The 24,301-nt window shown below is 34.9% G+C and overlaps 1 protein-coding gene across 2 annotated transcripts; it reads right to left on the reverse strand.

Annotated features, from left to right (window-relative positions):
* Positions 1 to 365: 365 nt before the first annotated feature.
* Positions 366 to 23,058, reverse strand: LOC123528887 (uncharacterized). 2 transcript variants are annotated; one of them, XM_045308953.2, is made up of 3 exons: positions 22,881 to 23,058; positions 5,508 to 5,578; positions 366 to 4,288 (listed from the first exon to the last, which is right to left on the reverse strand). In XM_045308953.2, the coding sequence occupies exon 3, from the start codon at positions 3,906 to 3,908 to the stop codon at positions 3,027 to 3,029; it is 882 nt and encodes a 293-aa protein (XP_045164888.2). In that variant the 5' UTR covers positions 3,909 to 4,288; positions 5,508 to 5,578; positions 22,881 to 23,058; the 3' UTR covers positions 366 to 3,026. The 2 variants fall into 2 exon arrangements, with proteins under 2 accessions (XP_045164888.2, XP_045164887.2); XM_045308952.2 differs by having other exon boundaries at positions 5,504 to 5,578.
* Between the last annotated feature and the right edge of the window lie 1,243 nt (positions 23,059 to 24,301).

Consider the following 24,301-nt stretch of genomic DNA (forward strand, 5'->3'; position numbering starts at 1 on the left):
CAATGTATAAAATGGCCACCCTGATTCTGCTCATTAGGGAAGTGCAATATTGCGACTCGCTACATGTAAGCCTGGCCGTGCCCAAAATTTTCGAAACTAAGTGTACCCTGCTACCTAAAGGTTAAAACTGAGATCTTCCATACGCTGCCAGTAAGAAAACCTGACAGGTGGCTAAATGTTTCAAAAAGTCTAGCAAACAGTTTTAATTTACATAATCATTTTACATGTGGAATATTCTACGCAGAAAAATAAAATTCAGTATTGTAGAAAAATTGTTTAGAGTATGCAGACCTACCAGAAATCAATAATGATTTAAAACTTTTTTCATAACCCAGCAAATAAAAATGAATATAAACTAATACTAGTAATATACATCACATTGTATTCAAAACTAACATGCTGATGAACTGATCATCACTGATGCATTGCCTAGGCATTGTAACTGAAATACAAACTGTTTTAGATATATATGTAGCTAACTACATCAAAGTAATCAGTCTGAAAAAATATTTTAGCTATCATTTTATGAAAAAGAGTTATTTGAGTTGAAATAAATGGTCCCAGTGGGTAAAATATCTGGAAAAAATTGAGACAACTCCGCTGAAGCTTTGTTGTAGGCTTAGGTGGCTGTGTACAAAGTATTTCTTGCAAAGTATGTACTTTTTACCGCTAGGTACGAAAAGATCCTGCATAATTAGTAGCAATTACTGTAAAGATCAACATCTTGAAAAGAAAAAATATATAAAGATCAAATCATTTATTGCCCTGGGGGAAAGTGTGACATTTTTGTAGTGAAAATAAGTCTTGGCAAGCGACCTTACAATATATTTAATTCAGAAACAAGTAATTACATATACTAGAGATTTACGTCAAGGAATGTGCGTTTTTAACTTTTTATAGGCAGTGGAACTAAAAATATAAACTTCCAGTAGGAACTATGTTTTTAGATGATATATGTGTATTCAACTGCATCAAAGTATGTAGACTGAAAGAAATATTAAAGTATCATTTTCGGAAAAAAAGTTATTTAAGCTGAAAAAAAATGATCCCGGGTAAAATATCTGGAAAAAATAGAGACAACTTCACTAAGACTTTATGATAGACTTAGGTGGCTATTGACCTACTACCTCATGCAAACTATGCACTTTTTAACTCTAAGCAGGGAAAAGGCATGCATAATTGCTGCAAGGATTAGCGATTTGAATAGAGAACTGTGTAAAGATCAAATGAATTAATGCCCTGGGGAAAGTGTTACATTTTCTGTGGTGAAATTTTTTCACAAACAGACGATTTTTTTGAAACAGTCAAAACCCACAGAATTTCACATGATAAAATATGCTGAAAATTCTACTGCTGGAAAAAGAACAATATATACTACCTATATATATGCGTCAAAGTATGGGAAAAATATCTCGAAAATCGAAATATGAGCAAATCAAAGAAATCAATTTCAGGACTGTTAGTTACATAACTGTCTTATCATGCATAGCATTTAACACAGATAGGTTACTTTTCCATTGCACTGATATAACTTTGACAGGATTAGGATTAACAAACGGTGTTCACTCAACAATTTCGCTAAATAAGCAGATTGTTTCCCTTGTGTGAAGAGAGCTTAGGGTAAGTCTCTACTTTTTTGATAATCTATTTATTAAGGTAGTTCTGCACGTTTGATTAACCGGAAGTAATGGCGTAACGTCATTTATCCGGAAAACGTAGAATAAAGCCTGGATTCAACGTACGGAAAGGAAAATCATTTTATGAATTAATCGCAACCTGTGAGTAAATTTATTACCATGGTACTGTTGCTATTTTTCTAAACTCAAAATAGATATTAAAACATACGACACGTTAAATAATTCAAATTAATGTCTTAAAATTAGCGTAAAATGTCCGGTTCGCTTTAATCACCGTTCTATATCTCAAAAATAAGCACACGGACCTATACATTTTATTTCATCAAATAAAAGGCCATGTATTTATTTACAACTGTGAGAAGTTTCATCAAAATCTACATTGTAGAAAAAATTCTATTCGCGAAAATGTTATGAAAATTATGATTTTCCCTTAGACTCCCATTATGAAATATTGCGTGAGGTCCATTTATTTCAAATCAGTCTAGCAAAAAATCAAGCACACGACCCTATCTTTTTTAGTTGCTGAATTTTCTAGGTATATTCTGAAGTTTTGAAAAATCAGAGTTTAATCAAATTCTACATTGTAGAAAAACTTTCTATCAAAACGTGCAGAACTACCTTAAGCACAGTCTTTCTAAGCACATAAACCATTTCGATCTCTTTGGCTACCACACAACTTTAGGCAAGTCTGACCGAATACTGAGATCTGACCATATTTCATATTTTTTTCGGCTGATCGAAAATACAGTTTAAATAAATTTGTTCTGGCAACCATTACTTTTGGAACAGATACTGTTCATAATTATTTTCTGACGGTCACGTCCATTAAGTTATAGCTTTACCAACCGCGCGCACTGACTGTGACGTAATGCGAAGTTCGTAGAATATGGTTAATTTTAAATGCAAAGATCAATGACGTTTTTATATTTACTATGTTTTTCTTCTTCTTTTTTTTTTTATTAGCTCTATTTTTATTTTTTTATTTTTGTAAACATTATTTCTTTGAAAAAGTTCGTAAAGAATACCGTCATTAAATTCATCAAAAAGTAACGATTTGTTTTCTATATTCATCATGTGACAACAGTAATGGTGGCTGAATATTGAATTTTCTACGTCGAGTTGATGTTCCAAATGTGCCGTATGCTTTATTTCACGTCAGTTGAAACGAAAAACGGATCCATATGTTAAAGGTGGGTTCGTTGCATTTGAATTTGACGAAATTATTTAGCGTGACAAAATATCTGACTAGTTTAGTTTATCAAAGTATATTGTCTATTCCATCACATGCTTACATTTAAAACATGTTTCACTATGGGGTTAGTTTACCGCGCAGATATCCGCAATATTATATTATCACCTCTACGTTGTTTTAGCTACTTAACACCATTTTTAGGCACTGATATGTATAAAATGAGCTTGTTCATTTGCACCAATTATACCCTTAGGTGACCGTTTAACCACTTCGATTGGAGTGCCAAGCATTTTCAGTGAAAACTGTTTTTCAACCTTTCTCTCGTAGTCGTCAACAAAAATATGAGTACCATTCCGTGCCAGTAATGATGACGTGTAGATAGACTGGTATCTGCCTGGTGCACCTTTGTATCCTGGCGGTGCGTCAACAATTATCACATTCCATTGCGTTTGTTTTACAACGGGAGGTAACTGTGATCGAATATCGAGATCTGACCAAATGTCTCGGTTGTTGATATATTTATCGAAAGATTTCACAGTTTCAGTTGTATAATTCACTGGGTACGCTTCCAGATAAGGGTATTCATCCGTAATTTTCTTAAACCAAAAGCCTGCAGGTTCAATAAAGATGACTTTACCTTGAGTACTGTCGTGCCAAAATGGGCTATCATTTCCTAATCCCCAGACAAGCAAATTACCGTCTGGTGGTATAACCTTTCTTATAGCGGCAGCTTGACGTTTTCCCATTTGTGTACCTGGAGGTAACTTATTCCAGACGGTTCTATTTTTAGGAATGGATTTTTCAATTTCATTGCGTTTAATTTCCGTTTTTTTGTTCAGGTGTACGTTGTCACGGAGGTCCGTTTCAAGAATATGTTTGCCAGCTGAATTTCTAACTGGAATTATCTGTTCTTGAACATGACTTATTGTGTGTCTATGTGTCCGTAAAAATAGAGGAAGGTCTGAAGTAAGTATTACACTCGATACCAATATAACTGTTAGAAAAACTGTCACTTTGCATGCATTTACTTTTCTGAACGCATAGTTCAAAAACACTGACATTATTTTCCTACACTTCATATTCACTGGATTTCGCAGAAAAGATGCGCTGATTAAATATGTACCATGTAGCCAGTTTGTTGCAGTGTTTCTCAAAAACAGAACACTTTTCGTTGCAACAATGCCTGTGGAATGTATTTTGAATTAAGATCGGTAAAATGCGTGACAGATAGCCAGGTACGTGCACCACGATCGGTTAAATGTGTGTCCTGTAATTTTGCCTCAATGTCCATTAAACGCGTATAAAGTAATTATCCAGTTTGTTGCGACAAAGAACAATTGTCCGAAAAGCAAATAGCCAGTTTTACGTCTATGTCTGCTTCGTTTGTATCAGTTAGCATCCTTCTGACAGGCAATGATAAAGATGTTACGTCACACGGCATACACAGGCGCAAACCAATCTAAAATAAAATAACTAAATAATAATGCGTGGTGACAGCTGTAGCATTATCTAATATTGTTAATTAAACTAGAAACATGTTTTACATGAATGATCGTACATTTAAACAGACATTTAAAAATGGAAGCATTTCTACTATTTTGCTATGGAAGGGCCGATGCTGATGTCAATTGCTTATGTTAAATAACGGCTTGAAGTTGAAACGGTAACTGTCAAATGCGAAGCAATACATGACAAATGCGTATTGCCAAGTGCTAAAGACAGAACTGAAAATATCCTTTGAATTGTCAATGCCGGTGTTATAGAACATTCACTCAGTCTTATCAGAAACTTTTTTCTTAACATTTTACAATAAACAATTTCGGTTCCATGTTAAACATGATACTTGGTAAGACATTACATGTTTCCAAACTTTGCCTAGAAAATGCTTTTGTAGAAAAGCACATGTCTCACCCAAAGCATAGCAGTAATAGGAGAATCTACTCTGTATGTCCAATCGGTCTATGTAGTTTCAACATTCTGGGTCAAGTGGTTCTCACTTTATTGATCAGACACGGTTTACAATTCTGAGGCCCCTGTGACCTTGACTTTTGATGAGGAGACCCCAAAATCAATACAGATCATCTAATCTGTACGTTCTATCACCCTTAAAGTTTGAGGGTTCTCAGTCAAATAGCTGTCAAGTTATTGATCAGACACATTTTTCCCTGTTATGGCTCCTATGGCCTTGACTTTTGATGGAATGATCCCAAAATCAATAGGAGTCATCTACTTTGCTTACTTTGCAACTATCCTATTAAGTTTCAACATTCTGGGTCAAGTGATTCTTAAGTTAATGATCGGAAACCGTTTTCAATGTTCAGGCCCCTGTGACACTGAGCTTTGATTGAATGATCCCAAAAACAATACAGATTGTCTGCTCCATACGCCTTATCACCCTATGAAGTTTCCAGGACATGACAAAAATAATATGTCTTCCCCACCTATTGATTATAAGTTACATTAGTTTTAAAGATACACATCATTTCAACGTAGCTCTCATTTATCCTCTTGCGTGCAGTTATAATAATCCGATATTGGTTATCAATTGAAAGTAGATATATAGCTAATTAAGTAATAGTCATTGTTCGTTCGAGGAATAGGTTATAGACCTGTGAGGGATTTGTGAATCGAGCGAGCGTATGTAGACCTATTTCGAGAATGATAACTGACTTACCTACAGGAGGCAGTAAACAGTTTTCTCAGCTTCTCGGCCTAGAGTCGCCTATCCAATTTTCAAAACCTCACACACCTGAAATAAAGATACTGCAACATTAACATCACAGTATCTATATCGTTACAAACCACCTGCAATACATCTCTAATATCTAGTTTTCTGTTTACAAGACCTGAATTTTGTGCTCTCCCGGTCGCGGAAACTGATGACGAAAAAAGCTAAATTTGCCAATTTTCAAATCGCTGTAGAAAATTCCCTGCAAATGATAGCCCTAACTGCTACACTGTTCCATACTCCAGTAACACTGTAAAATCTGAATAAGCTCAAATATATGTGTCATTCGTACCGTTTTTTCACTATTCCAGTTTTCCTGAGGCCCCTGCTAAAATTACAAGTCCACTTTAAGCTAGCTCAGAGGAAGCATGTATACGCACCTGCAAGTCATTACGTCATACTATCAAGATCAAGGCTACTCAAATGATTTTCTTTAAGGAAGTGAAACTCAATTCTAGCCGCAGAAACTTCAATTCTAGCAATTATTATTATTTTAAACTTCAAATATCCACTTCAATCCTTAATTTGCTTCTTATTTGTAAATTTGATTTGCCAATTCGACACTAACAGCTCAAAACTGTTTACTGCCTCCTACATGCTTCTTTAACTGTTCATTCATTCATTCATTCATTTATTCTTTCATTCATTGTAATTATTCATTCAACATACCGATCACTCAGTTATTTACTTATTTATTAATTAATTTATTTACTTATTTAAAATTCATTCATTCATTATATTCATTTATTCATTCATTCATTCACTCTTTCATTCATTGTATTTATTCTTTCATCTTATTGATCACTTAGCCCATTTATTTATTTATTTATTTATTTCAAATAAATTTATTCACTTACTTATTCATTCATCCGTTCGTTCATCTTGTTATTCATTCATTCATTCATTTACTCATTCATTTATTCACTCATTCATTCTTTAAAATAGTTCATTTGTTCAAAGAACCATTCATTCACTCATCCATTCATTTATTTTCTCATTCAATCATTCATTTGTTCATCCATTCACGAACTTAATCAATATTTTATTCATGCAGTTACATAGTTGTATATATTTTTCTATAAATTCTTGCGATATTGTTAATTTTCACAGTCATTTCTTTTATCAGTCGGTAGTATACTTTGTGAAGATTTGAAACATCGCACGAACACTAGGAAAACAATAGCCAGTTAAACTTTTAAATGAACCCCTACCAATGAATCACTGGTATCAATCGTCAGATCTGTTACCATTCTGTCAAATGACACCGGTCCCGACAACTGTCATTTGTAGTCCGACGAGAAATCAATAAATGATATAACTCACTCAATCTAAATTCTATGGAACACTTCCTTGCGAATTGATCCCTGCTTTGAACTGCGCATATCGTTCCCGGGTACCAAAATTGATATCGACTACATTATACCGGATTATCGCTTCAGCACGTGTTACACAAGGTTTGTTTACATAAAGAAGTGATTATCTGGTTTAACATAGCCGTAAGAGTATCAATTTTGAAAGCAAGTGTTCCCATTGTTCGTGCGATGTTTCATATCTTAGACCACGATAATCCGTAAATAGCCAATCGCAAAGCAGACTTGTACCCGTCTATATTTCATATACAACAGTAGCGTTGTATATATATCGGGGAAACTTGGGCAAAAAACGCGTGAATTTCGTGCCAATTTACCATCTAACAATACAGGCTAACGCCGGAGTTAAATGACCTTGCAATATTCTCACCAGTTATCAATGGGATAAAAAATAAGACTGACTTGGAGGTAAATTCAGCTGACAACGTCTAAATATTAATATTGTAAAAATGACCCCATGTTATTAGATATCAATAAAAATGAATTACAATAAACTACATATTTGTAGTGTAGAACCAACTGGGTAAAAACGTAATTTACACATTCACTGAAACGTTTCCAACAGTTGTAACTTTTTATGTTCACTTGTTATAAAAAAAGACATGTCAGCACGATCCTTACATTTGCAATCAACTGGATCCAGTTGTTCGAAACTTTAACAGGCGATTGAGTTAACGGTCGATTGACTTTATCAGTAGATTTCGACAGTTTAGAAAACTTAGAAAATCAAATGCACTTGTTAAGGATTATAAACACTAAACCATCTTTTCAGTAAAATTAAAACATCATACTAGTGTTTCCCACCCACCAAGACTAGTATCATAAATAGAAATTTAACAGGCGGTTAGTTTAACAGCTTAATGCAGTGGTCGTGGGTTCGAGCATCATTGGGGTCACGACCATGACTTTTCATATGACCCCAGTACTAGTTTTCATAGGAAACGGACTCGAGAGTGGTTACAATAAGCTTAAACAGTTAAAGCTTTCATCAAAATCGAGCTAAAACAAATTAGTATAAACTAAACTAAACTAAATTACAGTCCGTTAAAGTTTCAAACAACTTGGCCCAGTTAGAAAGTTAAACAACTACATCATTCTTACAAGAAGGACACGGTATAGTAAAAGGTATTCGTAGTCCTACGAGCATCTACGCACTAACTATATCCTGATAAACAAAGTAAACAAATAAAAAAAGAACTAACTAAATGAATAAATAAATAACCTGGCTATCTTCTTGAATCAACGAATCAACGTATCTGTCATCGTGTTTCGCCAACATGCAAACTCCTCACAAAAACTAATTGTTCAGCATGCAGTCCAGTTCTGAGTATTTTTGAGAAATCCATATTTAACTGTTTAGCATTAATTTTGTGATTGCAAATGACTCAAAGTGTTAATGAACGTTAAATCTTAGTAAATCCAGTATTTGAGTAAAGCTGAATTTATACAAATAACCTGCATTCTTTCATATGCCCTACTGACAATTAAGCGCTAACGGTACAAAGATGATATTACTCTTATAAAAACACGTTAATCCTAATTTCTATAGAACGCGTGGGAGAGTTTTCAATAATTGCAGTTTTTATGTCACGTGGTCTAAGTCGGATAGACAACTCGTGCCGTTGTCTACGGGATATATACAACTCGCTTTGCTCGTTGTATATATCCCGTAGACAACGGCACTCGTTGTCTATCCTATACTTGTAATATTGACAGCATTGATGGTAAAAATACACTGACGAGGTAAAGAAACGCCTCATTCAAACTCGGTATACAATTTTTCGTTAACCGTGATTCAAAATTAGAAAAGAACAATTCCATTCGCAAATTAGATGCTTTACAAGAATTTATGGTCAATAAGAAATCATTTCATTGTCGCATTAAGCTTAAATCTTGAATTTTAATAGCCCGGTCGGAGAAATTGCATTAGAAAAATCAGTAGCGCGTGTGGCCACCTCTGCTAGCAACCACAGCAGCAAGGCGACGCCTCATAGAGCCGCACCAGTTGCGTAACAGATACCGTGGGATTCTGGCCCACTCCTGGTGCAGCGCTGCTACCAGTTCCCGGACGTTTGCTGGCTGGGGTTGACGTTGGCGTAACCGCCGTCCGAGATAATCCCACGCGTGTTCAATCGGATTGCAGTCCGGTGAACACGCCGGCCAAGGTAAAACATTAATGTTTCTAGCCTGTAGAAAGTCCCTGGTGACGCGTGCAACGTGAGGTCGCGCGTTGTCGTGCTGATAGACTAATCCTTGACGTTGACGGAATAAAGGGACAACTACATGACGTAATATCTGGTCGATGTAACGCCTGGCTGTGAGATTACCTTGGCAAACGACGAGTTGGGACTTAAACCTATGGTTGATTGCTGCCAACACCATTACTCCACCTCCACCGTAACGATTGTGCTCCAAAACGCAATTGTTTGCGAGCGTTCATGGCGTCGTCTATAGACACGGATACGTCCGTCGGCGTTCCACAAGTTGAAACGTGACTCGTCACTGAACACTACGTTCTGCCAACGCTGGCCGCGATGGTTGCGGGCCCAAATAAGACGTTGGTGACGGTGGCGTAACGTTAGAATTAGACCGCGGTAGGGCCTACGACAGGTAATTCCGCGTTCTCTGAGTCGATTTCTCACTGTATGTCGACTAATTGGACGTCCACGGTTACCTACAACTATACGTGACGTAGATTGCGCCGTCACAAATCTGTCACGTAAATGACGTTGACGTATATAATTATCCTGTCGTATTGACGTTACACGCGGTCTACCTGAACGTTGTCTATCGATAGACGTTCCCGTGTCTCTAACACGTCGAATAAGATGCACAATTGTCGAACGAGAGACGTTAAAACGTCTAGCAACTTGTTCCTGCGTTCGCCCACATTCAAACATAGCCAAAACCTGAGCTCTCTCTTCAGAATTCAGCCTCGGCATTACGAAAACTAATGTTTTTTTCAGAGAATAGCTGAAAATATGGTTGTGTGTCGTATTACACATGTACATGTGCAAAAATCGTTCAATCAAACCACATGGTTTACATGCACGGACTGCACGAGGAAATCATGACCAGGTACAGGAAGTGAACAAATGGCTGAATGAAATCGCGCGAGTTTTTGTTCACTGTGTTTGTCGGTCAGAGTACATGTAGATTTACTACATTTCACAACAATTAAAAGCGTTAGGAAAAAAATAACGCCAAATTTCAATGAGGCGTTTCTTTATCTCGTCAGTATACATTTTTTAAAAACACGCTGAAATGTTACAAAATGCGTTTTATGATCGTCACCTATGCTCAATACATGGTAAAATGCTAAAATAAATTGGCTAAACTTTGTGTTCGGATCCCCACATACCCCATTCTCCGCCGCCCCTGGTTAAGTTTAGCCAATATTTTTTAGCATTTTACCATGTATTGAGCATAGGTGACGATCATTAATCGCATTTTGTAACATTTCAGCGTGTTTTTAAAAAATGTATTTTTACCATCAATGCTGTCAATATTACAAGATATGAAACATCACACGAACAATTAGAACACTTGCTTGCGCTGGACCATCGCTTTATGTAGCGCATGTCAGAAACCGGGTACCAAAATTGATACTCTTACGGCTATGTTAAACCAGATCATCACTTCTTTATGTAAACAAACCTTGTGTAACACGTGCTGAAGCGATAATCCGGTATAATATAGTCGAAACGGTATCAATTTTGGTACCCGGGAACGATATGCGCAGTTCAAAGCAGGGATCAATTCGCAAGGAAGTGTTCCATAGAATTTAGATTGATTGAGTTATATTATTTATTGATTTCTCGTCGGAATACAAATGACAGTTGTCGGGACCGGTGTCATTTGACAGAATGGTAACAGATCTGACGATTCCAGTGATTCATTAGTAGGGGTTCACTTAAAAGTTTAACCGGCTATTGTTTCCCTAGTGTTCGTGCGATGTTTCAAATCTTGTAATATTGAGAGCATTGATGGTAAAATACTTGTTTTTAAAAACACGCTGAATGTTACAAAATGCGTTTTATGATCGTCACCTATGCTCAATACATGGTAAAATGCTAAAAATATATTGGCTTAACTTAACCAGGGGCGGAGGAGAATGGGGTATGTGGGGGTCCGAACCCCAAGTGTCTGTGCCAATTACCACTGCCTAAAAACTGCCTTTAAATATGTTTAAACTGTCAGTCTTATTTCAGACACGTCCAGAATATATCACGAACATTTAACTGGGTTATTTTCAAAAAATACAACTTCGTTATTTATGTTCCATGTTAATTGTACAGAAAATCATCACAATTTTCATTAGCATATTAATTAATAATTAACGTGGAGAAAATTTGTGGTGGTTGTGTTTTTAACAATTACATCATTGTCATTAGTTTTCTTTGTAAATGTCATGAAGCATTCTCCACTCAGACGGAAGAGTATGCCCGTATTAACTTTCTGACATACTATAATAGTATTAAGACCTGTTTAGAATTGAATGTTAAAACTTCACAGCAAAGTCAGGTTTGGAGCAGTTTTCAATTTTTGTAAAACTTGTCGGAAATTTTAACTTAAAACGAACTATAATGTTGTTTACAATGCCAATCACGTGCGTACCGTAAATGACATGCACGGACTTCTCATGATTCTACTGCGTTGTTACGGTCGCTCATGTATAACCTTAAATTTAATATCTGACAACTGTGCAAGTGTGTCGACAATTTGGCTCAGCGGTTAGAGCATTGGGCTAGCATCCGAGCGACTCGATTTCGATTCCCGCTACAGCAACTTGAGATTTTTCGACATAAACATTTTCGTGTAAACATTAGAAATAGGACTGGTCTGGTAATAATTAAAGACTTCTTAAGTGGTCTATAAGGTGTTTATAGACCTTATCGAACAAAGAAGCCGGTAGGTAATCTTGTTTAAGCCAACACGTGCAGCATGACCCTCAGAACCTCCTTTCAAAGTGATCAAATGCCGTTCGCTGATACTGTTCCTCTGTCTGTTTTCTAATTTTTGCAGAAACGTTTCCAGTTTATGTCTGCTTTTATTCAGATTAACAAGAATAAAAGAATAACTTTTCAAAATAGGTTTTACATGTGTTTTATAAATGAAAACATCCAGATCGGGTAAAATATTGATAAAAGTTACAAAGTTACTAAAATGTTCCATCAGGGCTAGCGTCTGCTCCCTATGAACGCGAAGACCGAATGTACGATGGTATGATGATGAATGAAGTTCGACAGTACGATGGTGTTGCACAACATTACAATGGTGAAGCAAGGCAGCAAGATGGCGAAAGCACGACAGTACAGTGGCGAAAAGCGACAGTATGATAGTGACAGTCCATCATGCTGTAGCGCTTCGCCATTGTACTGTCCCGCTCCTGCTGTCCATCGTACCATCGCGCTTCGCATTCATAGCGAGCAGGCGCTAGATGTAACGGAACACCAAAGTTAACAGGAAGAAAGGATGTCATTTATAATCTGCTACACATTACTTTCAGTTTTCCTGGCCCGTGTCGATAGTCTCGACAGCATCCTTTCACATGATACCAACATTTGGGACAAAGGTAACTTATTAAAACTGATATTTAAGACCAGTCTCAAAATTCCGGTATATTGTTAGCACAGTTTTGAAAATTGCATTCTGGGTCTTCGAGCCTGCTTAAATGCTATAAATTTATTATGCGTTAGCTTAACAAAAGGTGAAAGATCTTAAATTCAATTGCTTCTTCGTTTCATATAAACAAGTAACCACTTCAATTTTTTTACGTATCGTGGAAGTGTATCATTCTTTCTACACCTACATTTCGTGAAAATTCTGTCATAAACTGACGAAAAGTTAGGAAAATTTAGTTAAGTTAGGACTGAGAAATGGCGACCAAACTTTATATTAATTGTGCCTTTCGTGGGGTATAAATTTCAGTTGTATTTACAGTCAAAACAGTGTTACTAAAACAAACAAATTATTTCGGATTAGTAACTTCAGTTAGGAATGAGAAGAAGAAAAAACTTTTCACTAAACTTGGTACTTAAGGCACCAAAGTGCAGTTGCATTTAGGTTTGATTAGGTCAAGGTCCTTATTACACATGTTCTTGAAAAAGTTCTCTTAGAAATGAAATACTTATCAAAGGAATTTAAGCTGTTTCAGCTAAATAACTTGAGTAAGGAATGAGACATTGGAACCAAACTGATGTGTGCTATGAAATATAAGCGATTTTTGTTGGTAGAGAATGCTTTTTCAAGAGTGATATCGTTATCACATTTAGTGGGGCATACCAGTTCATTGAATTTGCTTGTTTTCGGAGTCATGATTTGACAACCTTTAGGCTGGGAAGCCAATGATAAAGTCTGGTTTCAGCGTAAATACTGACTGTGTGCTAACTGTCTTATATTTGTTACATGAACAAACGGCAGAAAACAGGTAAATTTACAACGAGAAGTTTCATTAAAACCTGCAATACAACTTTTTTATGAATGGACATCATGCCATTAAAATACGCTGTCAATAAGAACACCTGACTGGTGGCTAAATGCAAACAGTTATAATTCACACGCAGAAATTAAATACAATATTGTAGAAAAAATGAACAGAATATGCAGAGCCGCCTGAAATCAGTACTAATTCATAGCTTTTTTCATAACCCAGCAAATAAAATACTAGTAATATAATATTATATTATTTTTAGTATTTGAAATTATTTTTTGACCAATGGCATTGCAGTATTTTTCAAATTATCTGGAATTTTGTTTTGGTAAATCAACATTTACTTCCAGTCGTTTACTAACCCGGTAAGTCACATACTGTAGGGTAAGGAAAGGCTGAGAATAAGTTAAGTTTATATGAAAGCCATCATCAAGCCTTTCATAACGCTGAAAGTATTTTTTAAAATCGGACAATTCAAATATTGAAAAAGATAGTTATGGTAGTTTGAAATTTAGGAAAATGGCTGATAATGGAGGCAGCCATTTTAGTGTATTTATAATGTCATTTACACACTGCTGAAGTCTTTATTAAGCAAATAACCTTTTAGAGGAAAATTTAAATTTTTGTAAAACTTGTATCTAAAAATTAATAAAATCCGCCATTTCTTTGTTTCCATGGAAACAAAATGGCCGCCAATTTGACAATATTAAATGCTGATATTTTCCATTTACATTGTTTATTTATCTTTAAATGCCGATTTAAGTGAAATCTACTAAAGTACATCAATGAGAAAATTAACATTAGAACAACCTTGCCTTTCAATTTACAAAAAAATAATGTTTATTAGTAAGCATTTATCAAATTAAATTGGTCGCGCAGCTAAAAGAACTGATCATCACTTCATTGCCGCTCTAGCAATCTGACTAAAGTACATCTCCTATTACGCTACGCTTAGGACCTGAACACGAGCTATTGATAGCCTCGTTCTGACGACCCTTCCGCTGGCCAATCAAAAGCTAACTTACAACATTCTGCAAGCTTAAAAAAGTCTTGGTTTTTGATATCTACAATTTTTATGTCGTAAGATGTCGGATGACCAGCTAGCTCAGTCGGTAGGACACTTGCTCTGTAAGCGAGGGGTCCCGAGTTCGAGCCCTGGACTGACTGCATACTCTTTGACATTCGAACAAGTCGTCTGATTGGTTCAAATAAAAATAGATTTGTGAAAATAAAAATAACAATACTGGAAATCCAAAATATACAGAAGGCGTATGTAAATAGGTCGTTCTGAAGATCAAGTACTTCAGTCAGATTGCCGCTCTAGTGTAGTATACGCAGCGTCCTTTCAACAAGTTTCAATATCACGGTGTATGATCAATGCTATATTGTTGCTACCTTCACTTGTTGGTATAAACAACGAAGTTTTACGTACAAAAAAATGCAAACACGCTATGGAGCAAGAGGCGAGTACGTGGAAAAATACGAATATAGAGACGTAAGTTGATTTTGCTGATGTTACCACGGGACATAAGAAACTTCTAAGCTTCCACTTGCATGAAAACAAAGTGAAAAGTCTCAGCAGTTTTCGCCAAATAATCGTTACAGTCTGAGTACTGCTATATAAATGCAGCAGATGTAAATCGTTTATTGCAATTTTTTTAAAGATTCGTGATGTTTTGAGCATAGCTTTTTACAAATATATTTAATTTTTATCCGTAGAAACAGTAAAAGAAAATAAACCATTTCTTAAAATCAATGTCTACTCTTAAAAACATGATTTCATCCAAAAATAAAGCACCTATATTTTACGTATAACACTGAACAGAGGCACCTCCGTTATTTTCCAAAACTTAATGCAAAATTTAGCAACTATATTTTGTTTTTCAGTGCCAAGGCTCGGAAGCGGCGTTCTTCGCTACTTTAGCCCCATAACCCAAAACGAAGAAGACCAATGACAGACCGTGTAGATGTGGTAACTCCAAAAAACTCAGCTACGCACTCTCTTGCACCGGTGCTCATCACACTATAGCTATGTACAGAGTTACAGTATAAAATGCAAATAAATGATTTCTTTTATGGATACTTTTTGTTGAAGTAACTGATTGTGCTGAGGGAACCAGTATTCTTAAACCTTGTGAAATCAAAGCCTTGAGATGTCTGGTGGTTGCGGGTTTTGCTAGATTTATTCGACGCCGCCTCCTATGGGATACACTTTTATTTTGGACCCTGTAAAGATGGTAATGAATAGTTTCGGAATGATAAACTGAATACAGTGAATAGTTTGTAAAAGGACCCCCGATATTGCACGATAGATTTTAGTGAATAAACAAAAAATATGGCAAAAAGAAAACATAAGAAATGTAATGCAACTTATTATGTGATATGAAACAGTGTTATCTGTCTTTCCTCTCCTTATCTGTAGAGCAGAAAATATTTTTTTAATTTACAATTTCGTCAAAATGTTGATCCGATTTATTGATAAGGGAGGTTAATCTGTAAGTAAAGTTTTCTAATTCCAACCTTAGCATGACCTACTTACCTATCTAATTTTCTATAAATAGAACACACCGCAGATATACCATACTGCAACGCGTGATTTGCGGACAATGGAGTGTTCATGCATTTTACAATTACCTTTCAGTAAACTTCGAAGAGAATATTAAAACATTTTAAAAAATACGGAAAATTACACTTTGTCTGCATAAAATTCCTTGAAAAAAAACGTATTAACAAATTAAATAAACCGGGAATCAATAAGCATATATATGTTTAAAAGAACGTAGAAATTGCCGCTGTTAACTTATTGTTAATCTGTTGTTTTATTTTCTTTGTTGATAGGTACAGTGATGTAATTTCTGAATGCGCACATTTTTGCATGTATATTTATATAATTGTTATGGTTACCTTAACTTTGAAGCATAGAGTTTCCCATTGTGACCACATGTACAAATGGTCAGAATATTTCTAAATATTTTATAAACTCATCTTGATTCTAACTTTGACTTTTTTTACTTATGTGTCATATACTTATTGTTTACATAGATTCACTGTCAACTAAGGTGTGCAATAAAGGGCCATCATTTGGCTGAATTTGTCAGTGACAAGTTAATACTTCTTTAAAATGTGGTTAGATCGAAATACGAAAAGCCATGGGACCATAACTTATCAAAGCATCAGTGATTTTCAAATAGATTTCCTTGTTGAATTTATATTTTCATTGATTTTATATGACTAGTCAGTTGCTCCGTTTGTATTATATCTTGTTACTTGTTTCTTTTTTCTTTTTTGTTTCCTTTTTTTAAACTTGTATAGATAGTTTGTTTTTGTATCTGTCAATTCCTGTCTAACTTAAAAAAAGATTTTCATTAAAACATTTTCTACACTTTGGCAGTGGGTTATTATGCCTGCTAAATTTCTTGTAATATTAGATTTGAATCAAGTTTACCGTTGGTCCAAAAAGAATGAATTATATGATATTCCAAAAGTATATATAAGAAAGATTCATGACATTTGCTTTGTGAATAGGGGCAATACAGAGATTATTCATGTTATATCATTCTTTTCTTGGAAAAAGTTTTGGTTGTTTTGGCAACGGAAACTGTATAATCTGCATTCTGAAATCTATTATGTAGGTGACTAAAGACCATGAAACTTCATCAGTGAATAGAAAACACTCATTACATTATATGATAATAAAAATAATGGTTCTGTGAACCACAACACAAATAATTATCTTTCAACATTTCGTCATTCCCAACTAACTGCATTTCTGTGAAACTTCATACACATACTCCTGTATATAAGAACTTTTCACAGGTGCTGACCTTAGTTGGTGAAATAATTTTTTTAATTTTGTATGTAAAGGGACCACCTACTCGTAATGTCAATGTCATTGCAGGTAGAGGATTTTGTATTGCATGGTAATACTTTTCTATTTCAATTTCTTTATTTCACTCAGATCATGCAAATAAACATGACAACATGAGGTAATAACACAATTATAAATGTTATACGAGGCTGAAGAAAACAATCATTACAGTGCATATATATAAATATAGATATTGCAGGAGAGAACGTAATACAACATATATCTACAGAGAAATCTAGAGAGAGGTTACAAATTACTTCAAATAAAAAGTAAGTGAGTTCATTTGAACTTTATGATAATTTCTTTAACAAATAAACAAAGTTTCTTTTGTTCTGAAATGTTTACATGATCCCTATTCATTAACAAATCTAGGCTATGTATATTATGTTTCTTTACATACTTAGGGTGTAAATAGCGTTTCCGGCTAATAGCAAAAGAGGAACATTCAAATATGTAATGAAATTCATCGCCAATACATTTTTGACAAGTTGTACAGATACGGTTGTTCAGTAAAATATCATTCCAGCTTCCAGTTTCTACTGGCAACTTGTTGTTTCTAGTTCTAAATTTGATAATATATTTCAAAAATTTAGATGGAGTTTTCACAAGATATTTTTCAAAACAAAACTGGTGCTTGAAAAGTATATAGTTCATACATTTACTTGATTGTTCTACAGTAGAATACCATTCATTTAAAAATAAGTCTGACAATTTCTGTTTTACTGATATCATGCTTATTTTTCATGCTTTTAACAGTTTATAACATATATTGTATTATGTGCTAATGTTGATAATTTTTAACTAGTCAGACTAACCAAACTAATAATTAGGTGATTTCTCATATTGCAATAAATGTACTTCAGACACAACACTTGGCGGCGTCTTTGATGCTTGCATCAATGAATTTCCTTGTTTTCATTTTAAATGCCAATCTTTAAATATACATGTATAAGAAACAAATACTAATGTGCCTCATATCTAAGATAAACTCTGCCTGACCTTACAGGAACAACTGGAAGTCAGTGATGTAACCATAGGCTGGAATACCTAATCATTGATAGGTCTTATATAATCTAAATGGCCAGTGTGAATGGATATAGAGGACGAATAAGAACTACTTGATCATTGAAAATACATCCGCATTGTTCATGAATGGAACTACTTTGTGTAGCACATGAACATATCCTTTGGATGTGATTTGGAATCAAATAAAGATGCTACATGATTGTCAGAAATACACTTAACTTAAGTTACGAGATAAACCCGCAACCAAAAATTTCGTTTCAGTTACATAAAAAATCTTGACATTAGCCTGTTGTAGAGGAGAATGTAAGTGTAAGGAAGGACAGCTCTGCGTGGCGATTGCGCGATGTACGCTTTGGAAGGCGAAGGACTATTATTTAATTCAAATGTCAGGTAACAGGATTACGTAAACAATTTCTGTACATTAGATGTTTCAGAAGAGGCAGTCATTGCTTAACCGTAATATGTATCACATATGCTTGTGTTCAAGCGAGAGATTCGGCCGGGAAATGTATCTTGTATTATGTTAAGCATCCATACACTATATGAACCCAGTATACATAACAAACATGTCACCAAAGGACAAGTTTGAAAAATAGCCTATTTTGCTGTATGAGAAGTTTACATTTATGTAAAGGCAGCGGCTAAGATAACGGTACCGATTCTAGGATTACCGAAGTTCCGTATCTCTAGATATCCCACGCCAACATTAAATCGCCACTATTGGATGTACGTACGTATTGAGTGTAAAATATACTGGCTAAAGGTTATAAGATTCTTTCACTGGTTGTAGGTGCAGATGGGAATTTCCGGCCTCGAGGGTAACTGTTTAGGCGGTAACGAGGTTCCTACCGAGTTACCGCCTAAACAGTTACCCGAGAGCCGGATATTCCCATCTGAACCTATAACCAGTGACAGAATCTTTTTCTTGTATACCGATAAAAAGATATAATAATAAAAATAAAATCAGTCGAACGGCTTTCTTTTTAGAACTATTTCTTATAGCAGCGTATTTAAACAAAGCGCGGGAAATCAACGTCCGTAAACAGGAAAGACGTCATGACGTTTCAAAGACAAATAACAATGTTTAGTTCCGGTTTTCTTTTATCAGTTCCAGCGTAACGTTATGAATTTTTTATAAAACAACGTGCTTTGAATCGAGAAATATACTATCAGGAACAAAGAGGAACTGTCAAGGTATTGAATTTTTATTCCGTTTTTCGAAATAAAATATAAATAACTACATAAATGTTCTACATATATGTAGTTCGTATTACGTCATTTAAAGCACGAGAGTCATCTTACACCCCGGGGTGTAAGATGGATTTTTCCAGCACCGGTAAAAATACAGGAAATCCCCGTCTGGTATGCAAGAATAGGGTTAGGTTTAACATAGGTTAAACAGAGTACATTCAATGCGTGTGTACGCTCAATGCGGGAGAATTAATGCCGATCTATGAGGACAGGCTAGGATTATGTACGTATTTATGAGACATGAAATGTATACGTAAATATATACATTAATTTTATTTTAAACTTACTTATTTTACTTAAAATAGCGAGTTACAGGTCTGCCGTTGATTTCGTAATTACATCGTATTTGGCCGCCATTTTTGATTAAACTAATTGCATGGAGGAAATATCGTTGTCGTTCTCGAATGATTAAAGTTCAAAAGATAGTAAATAAAACGCCAGTTTTTATTTTCGTCATTGCCTTTCACTTTAAGCATGTTTCAACGTACATTCCATGCTCATAAACATTCCGTATTCTTAGCCTATCCTCATAGGTTTATCATCTAGTGATATGGAACATCCGTATTCCTAGAATCGGAAACTAGGATTACAGTAACGTAATCCTAGCCACTGCCTTATGTAAAACAACTGTTTAATAGCTTGTATGTAGAACGGGGAGAACATTTTTATTTCAAAAAGGATTATTAAGTTAATCCATGTTATCATAAAAATTTGTATAATATATGCTAATACAACTGAAAATACAACATTGTATTATTTATTTATTTATTTATTTATTTATTTATTCTCGATTGCGAACCAAGAGAGAGAGAGAGAGAGAGAGAGAGAGAAAGAGAGAGAGAGAGAATATATCTTGTTGTTACATTTACTAAGATACACCCAAGGAACACACGTACAATGTTTGCGTCTCCGTTGGCCAAGCGTCCGCCTTCGGAGCGAGAGGTCGAAGTTCGAATCCCGTCAGGCTACCTGGCCTGCAAGGAAGGATTCGGGAGGTAATGCGAACAGAGAAAAGGGTGTCTCATAGGCCCTTTCGATAGGTCGGCACTTTAATAAACAAAGCCTTATACAAAGAATAAATACTGGCACGCGCATGTTTTGACAATTAGGCCCAGATCTATATGACAAAGGATAAAGGAGTGATTTTTTTTTCAGCCAGAAACGAACACTTATCACAAAAACCTCGCAAAATTAATGTTTTCTAAGCTATGGAACGAAATATTTGTGACATAAATTAATATAGGTGCCTTTATACAAAAAAATATGGTTGACTTACTAAAAACTAAATATTGCAAGATTTTTGCATTTGCGAATAGTTATTTCCGCTATCTTTATGTGTAAACAGTATTTTAATATTAATTTAAACATCCGAACAATACCAAAATACCAGGATTCGTATTTTAAATGCATTTTCAATACACACGTCACCTTCCTTTACTATGACATGCAACTGAAAACACATTTTATTTCACACAGGTGCCCGTCCAGTCTTGGTGCCCATATGGCTGCCGCCCCCTTAAAAAATATATCAAAAACACTGTTTTAAGCCTAAAACGTAAAAATATTTTTTTTTTGAATTTTTTTTCCCCTATATATACACTTATGAAAAAGGTGCTTGTGTTGCCGTAACGCTATGGAGGTTTACTAGGACACGCTGTGGAACAACCAAAATGTCCAGTTCAGTAACAGCTGAGGCTACCTTGCTGCAATTTACACATCATGCATTTATAAAATGGTAAACAATCTTGTTCTGCCTAGTAAATAGCCTTAAATAACTTACATTTAAATTCAAACAATCCAAATTGTCTAGACACTTGCAAAATAACAGTGACGATCGGCCATTTTGTTTCAAAACGAAAGTAGAAAACCTATTCCGTTGTTGGCGTCTTAGAATTTAAATGCAAGTTATCTAAGGTTGTATACTAGGTAGTTTACTGTTTTCTAAATGTCCGACGTATAAATGGCAGCAGGGTAGCTTGCGTTGGTACTGAACTGGACATTTTGGTTGTTCCACAGCGTGTCCTAGTAAACCTCCATAGCGTTACGGCAACACAAGCACCTTTTCCATATAAGAGTTTATATAGGGTAAAAAAAAATCAATTTTTTTTTTGTTTTAGACTTAAAACAGTGTTGTTGTTTTTTTTTTTTTTTTTTTTTTTTTTTTTTTTTGGGGGGGGGGGGGGGGGTTTGTGTGTGTGTGTTTTTTTTTTGAGGGGGCGGCACCCATATGGGCACCAAGACTGGACGGACACCTGTGTTATTTCATACATCGGATAAAAAAATTGGCAAAATACTGCGTCGATTACATTTTCATATCTTTAATTTATTCCGTAACATCATCCAAGTTATGAAATAAAGACAAATCCAAGAATAAAGGGATAAAATAAGGTCACTACACTTCCAATTTACCTTGTTTATCCAAGACTAATGGGAAAAGTTAGGTGCTTGTACGCACCAGTGAGTTTTGAAGACGTGACTTCAGTACCAGCAATATAGGATTGATCATACACCATGAATATATGATCAAAGAATGAGTCACGAGTGGAAGTGACATTATCGATTAAACAGTAAATGGGTTATTGATAAGGTTCAACATATTTGTTCCTGATATTTGAAGAAGAAAAAAATTATACAAATGTATGCATTTTGATTCGGTTCACTGTACATCAATATGATGACTGTTTTTATTTTTTAAATATATTAAAAGACACTGCAAAATGTTCCGCGTGAGTGCGGGATATACAAACAGAAGTCAGTCGTGGCAAGCGACCTAACAATAGAATGAATTCAGAAACAAGTAATTATATACACTAGAGATTTACTCCAAAGAATTGTGCATATTTAACTTTTTAACAGTCTGTTTAACCACATAAACAAGTTCGATCTTTCACTATTCTCGTATGCTCAGTTGGAGTTGACTACCTGTTCGAATCCTGGAAAGGGTGTCGATTATTTTTTGCAAGAAATGTGCATACCACTTCTTGAATACTTATTGCAGAGCATTAGTGAAAGTTATTATCCGGAGTGGGTGGGGCGTAAGGCGTATTTTTTCAGCTCGCTTGGTTTGTATAACATAAGTTAGAATTATTTATACAAGAGGGAGTGAACAGAGCAAAGTAGTCATGCTCAACGTCTCCTAAGGCTTATAGATCACGCAAAAATAAACCTTAAAAGCATAAAAATTTAACCCCAATGCAAATTCCTTAATCCGCCCCTGCTACATCATGCCGTTTCCGTTCAATTGATTATTTATCATCCTGATATTAATTTACTGACTTTGACATAGTGAAGTAAATGTAACATTAATAAACATCACATTTTATATAAAGAAACAAACACATACAAACACTACGCCTTTAAAATCAAAGTAGTTACCTTTTCTTTCCAGATTAATAACCTTCAGTCGATTTCAATCTAATTTCACAGAGTGTAGTGTCCATTTCAAACGATCTATGTTAAAGTTTGCAGTTTATGTAAATTATTTAGTTGTATCTGCATTAAAAAAGATTTGCTATTGACAAATATCCCCGTTCTACGCTAACATGATCGAGACGCGTCGGATCTATAATTTACGGAAGCTGTGGAGGGACAATATTTGTAACTACTAATCATTTAAGAAAACCGATAGCTGAGTATACAGATATAAGCACATTTATTATTTATAATAGACCAGCATAGGCTTATATTTCATTCGGAAGCGATCAGCCTATATGAAGATTTATCTCCCTTGGGGAAGTGACATCAACCTTTGACTACTTACTTTTCCTAGCTTGACAAATAACCTTAACGGTTATCAAAGGATAATCCCACTGAAAAAAAAAAGCTATTTGTGAAAATATAGATGTCTGTATATCAAAGAAGGGGGGTGTTGGCTAATAACCGCAATAATAACATGCATGCTTTATAAAAATACTGCTTAAGGACACGGCTGAGATAGTTTAGCATTATTACAATACACAATCGGAAATGAAATTTTGTTTCCAAATCAGGTGCTCATTAGATAAATCCTCAATATGTATGTGAAAATAAGGGATGTGTTTTGTATGATTGCAACACTGTGAGTTGCTCTAACTAGTGGCAAATGACTGAAACAATAGGAATTCGTACGTGACTTGGGTAGACAAAACGACAGTGAGGTAACAATGTATTCTTTTATTGTTTTAATTTATGAGTTGTAAGCTACAATATAGAATACCCACATTTATGAAAATCAAACTGGAAGTTAGAAATAACAGAAAAAATATTAATTAGGTCATGAGTCATCATATACCTGTCAAAATTTGTCATTAGTTTTCACGAGCTGTCAAAATTATTTTTATCTCTCTATTCTGCAAATGCATTGTTTTTGTAAGTATCTTGGTCGGATATTGTAGTGTGTAACTTACTTTACATTCCACATTAATATTTTTGCTTGAAATTGCTTTGTTGAGCTCACCGAAGTCACGTATGAATTTCTATTGTTTTAGTTTATTGTCTGTTATAAAGGTATCAAACGTCAATATTAAAATATAAGATTCGTTTCTTTCTGGTAGACAAAGGAAACTATTTGGTTGAATCATAATATAACGGTTTTTGGAAAGAACTGAATATTCTTTGTTTTTGTTATTCGCCGGAAATTCAAAACGTGACATCACCTTAATGTATAAGTAATACCTCGGTAATAACAATAGCTAATTGATTATAACCGCAAGTAAAAGCTATAACCATAGGAAGAAACTAATTATCTCGAAGAAACTAATAATCTCGTACGTAATAACTAATAACCATAACTCAGTTAGTAATAACTAATTATCATA

The sequence above is a fragment of the Mercenaria mercenaria genome, chromosome 13, assembly GCF_021730395.1.
Source record: "Mercenaria mercenaria strain notata chromosome 13, MADL_Memer_1, whole genome shotgun sequence".
NCBI classification, from domain to species: Eukaryota; Metazoa; Mollusca; class Bivalvia; order Venerida; family Veneridae; genus Mercenaria; species Mercenaria mercenaria.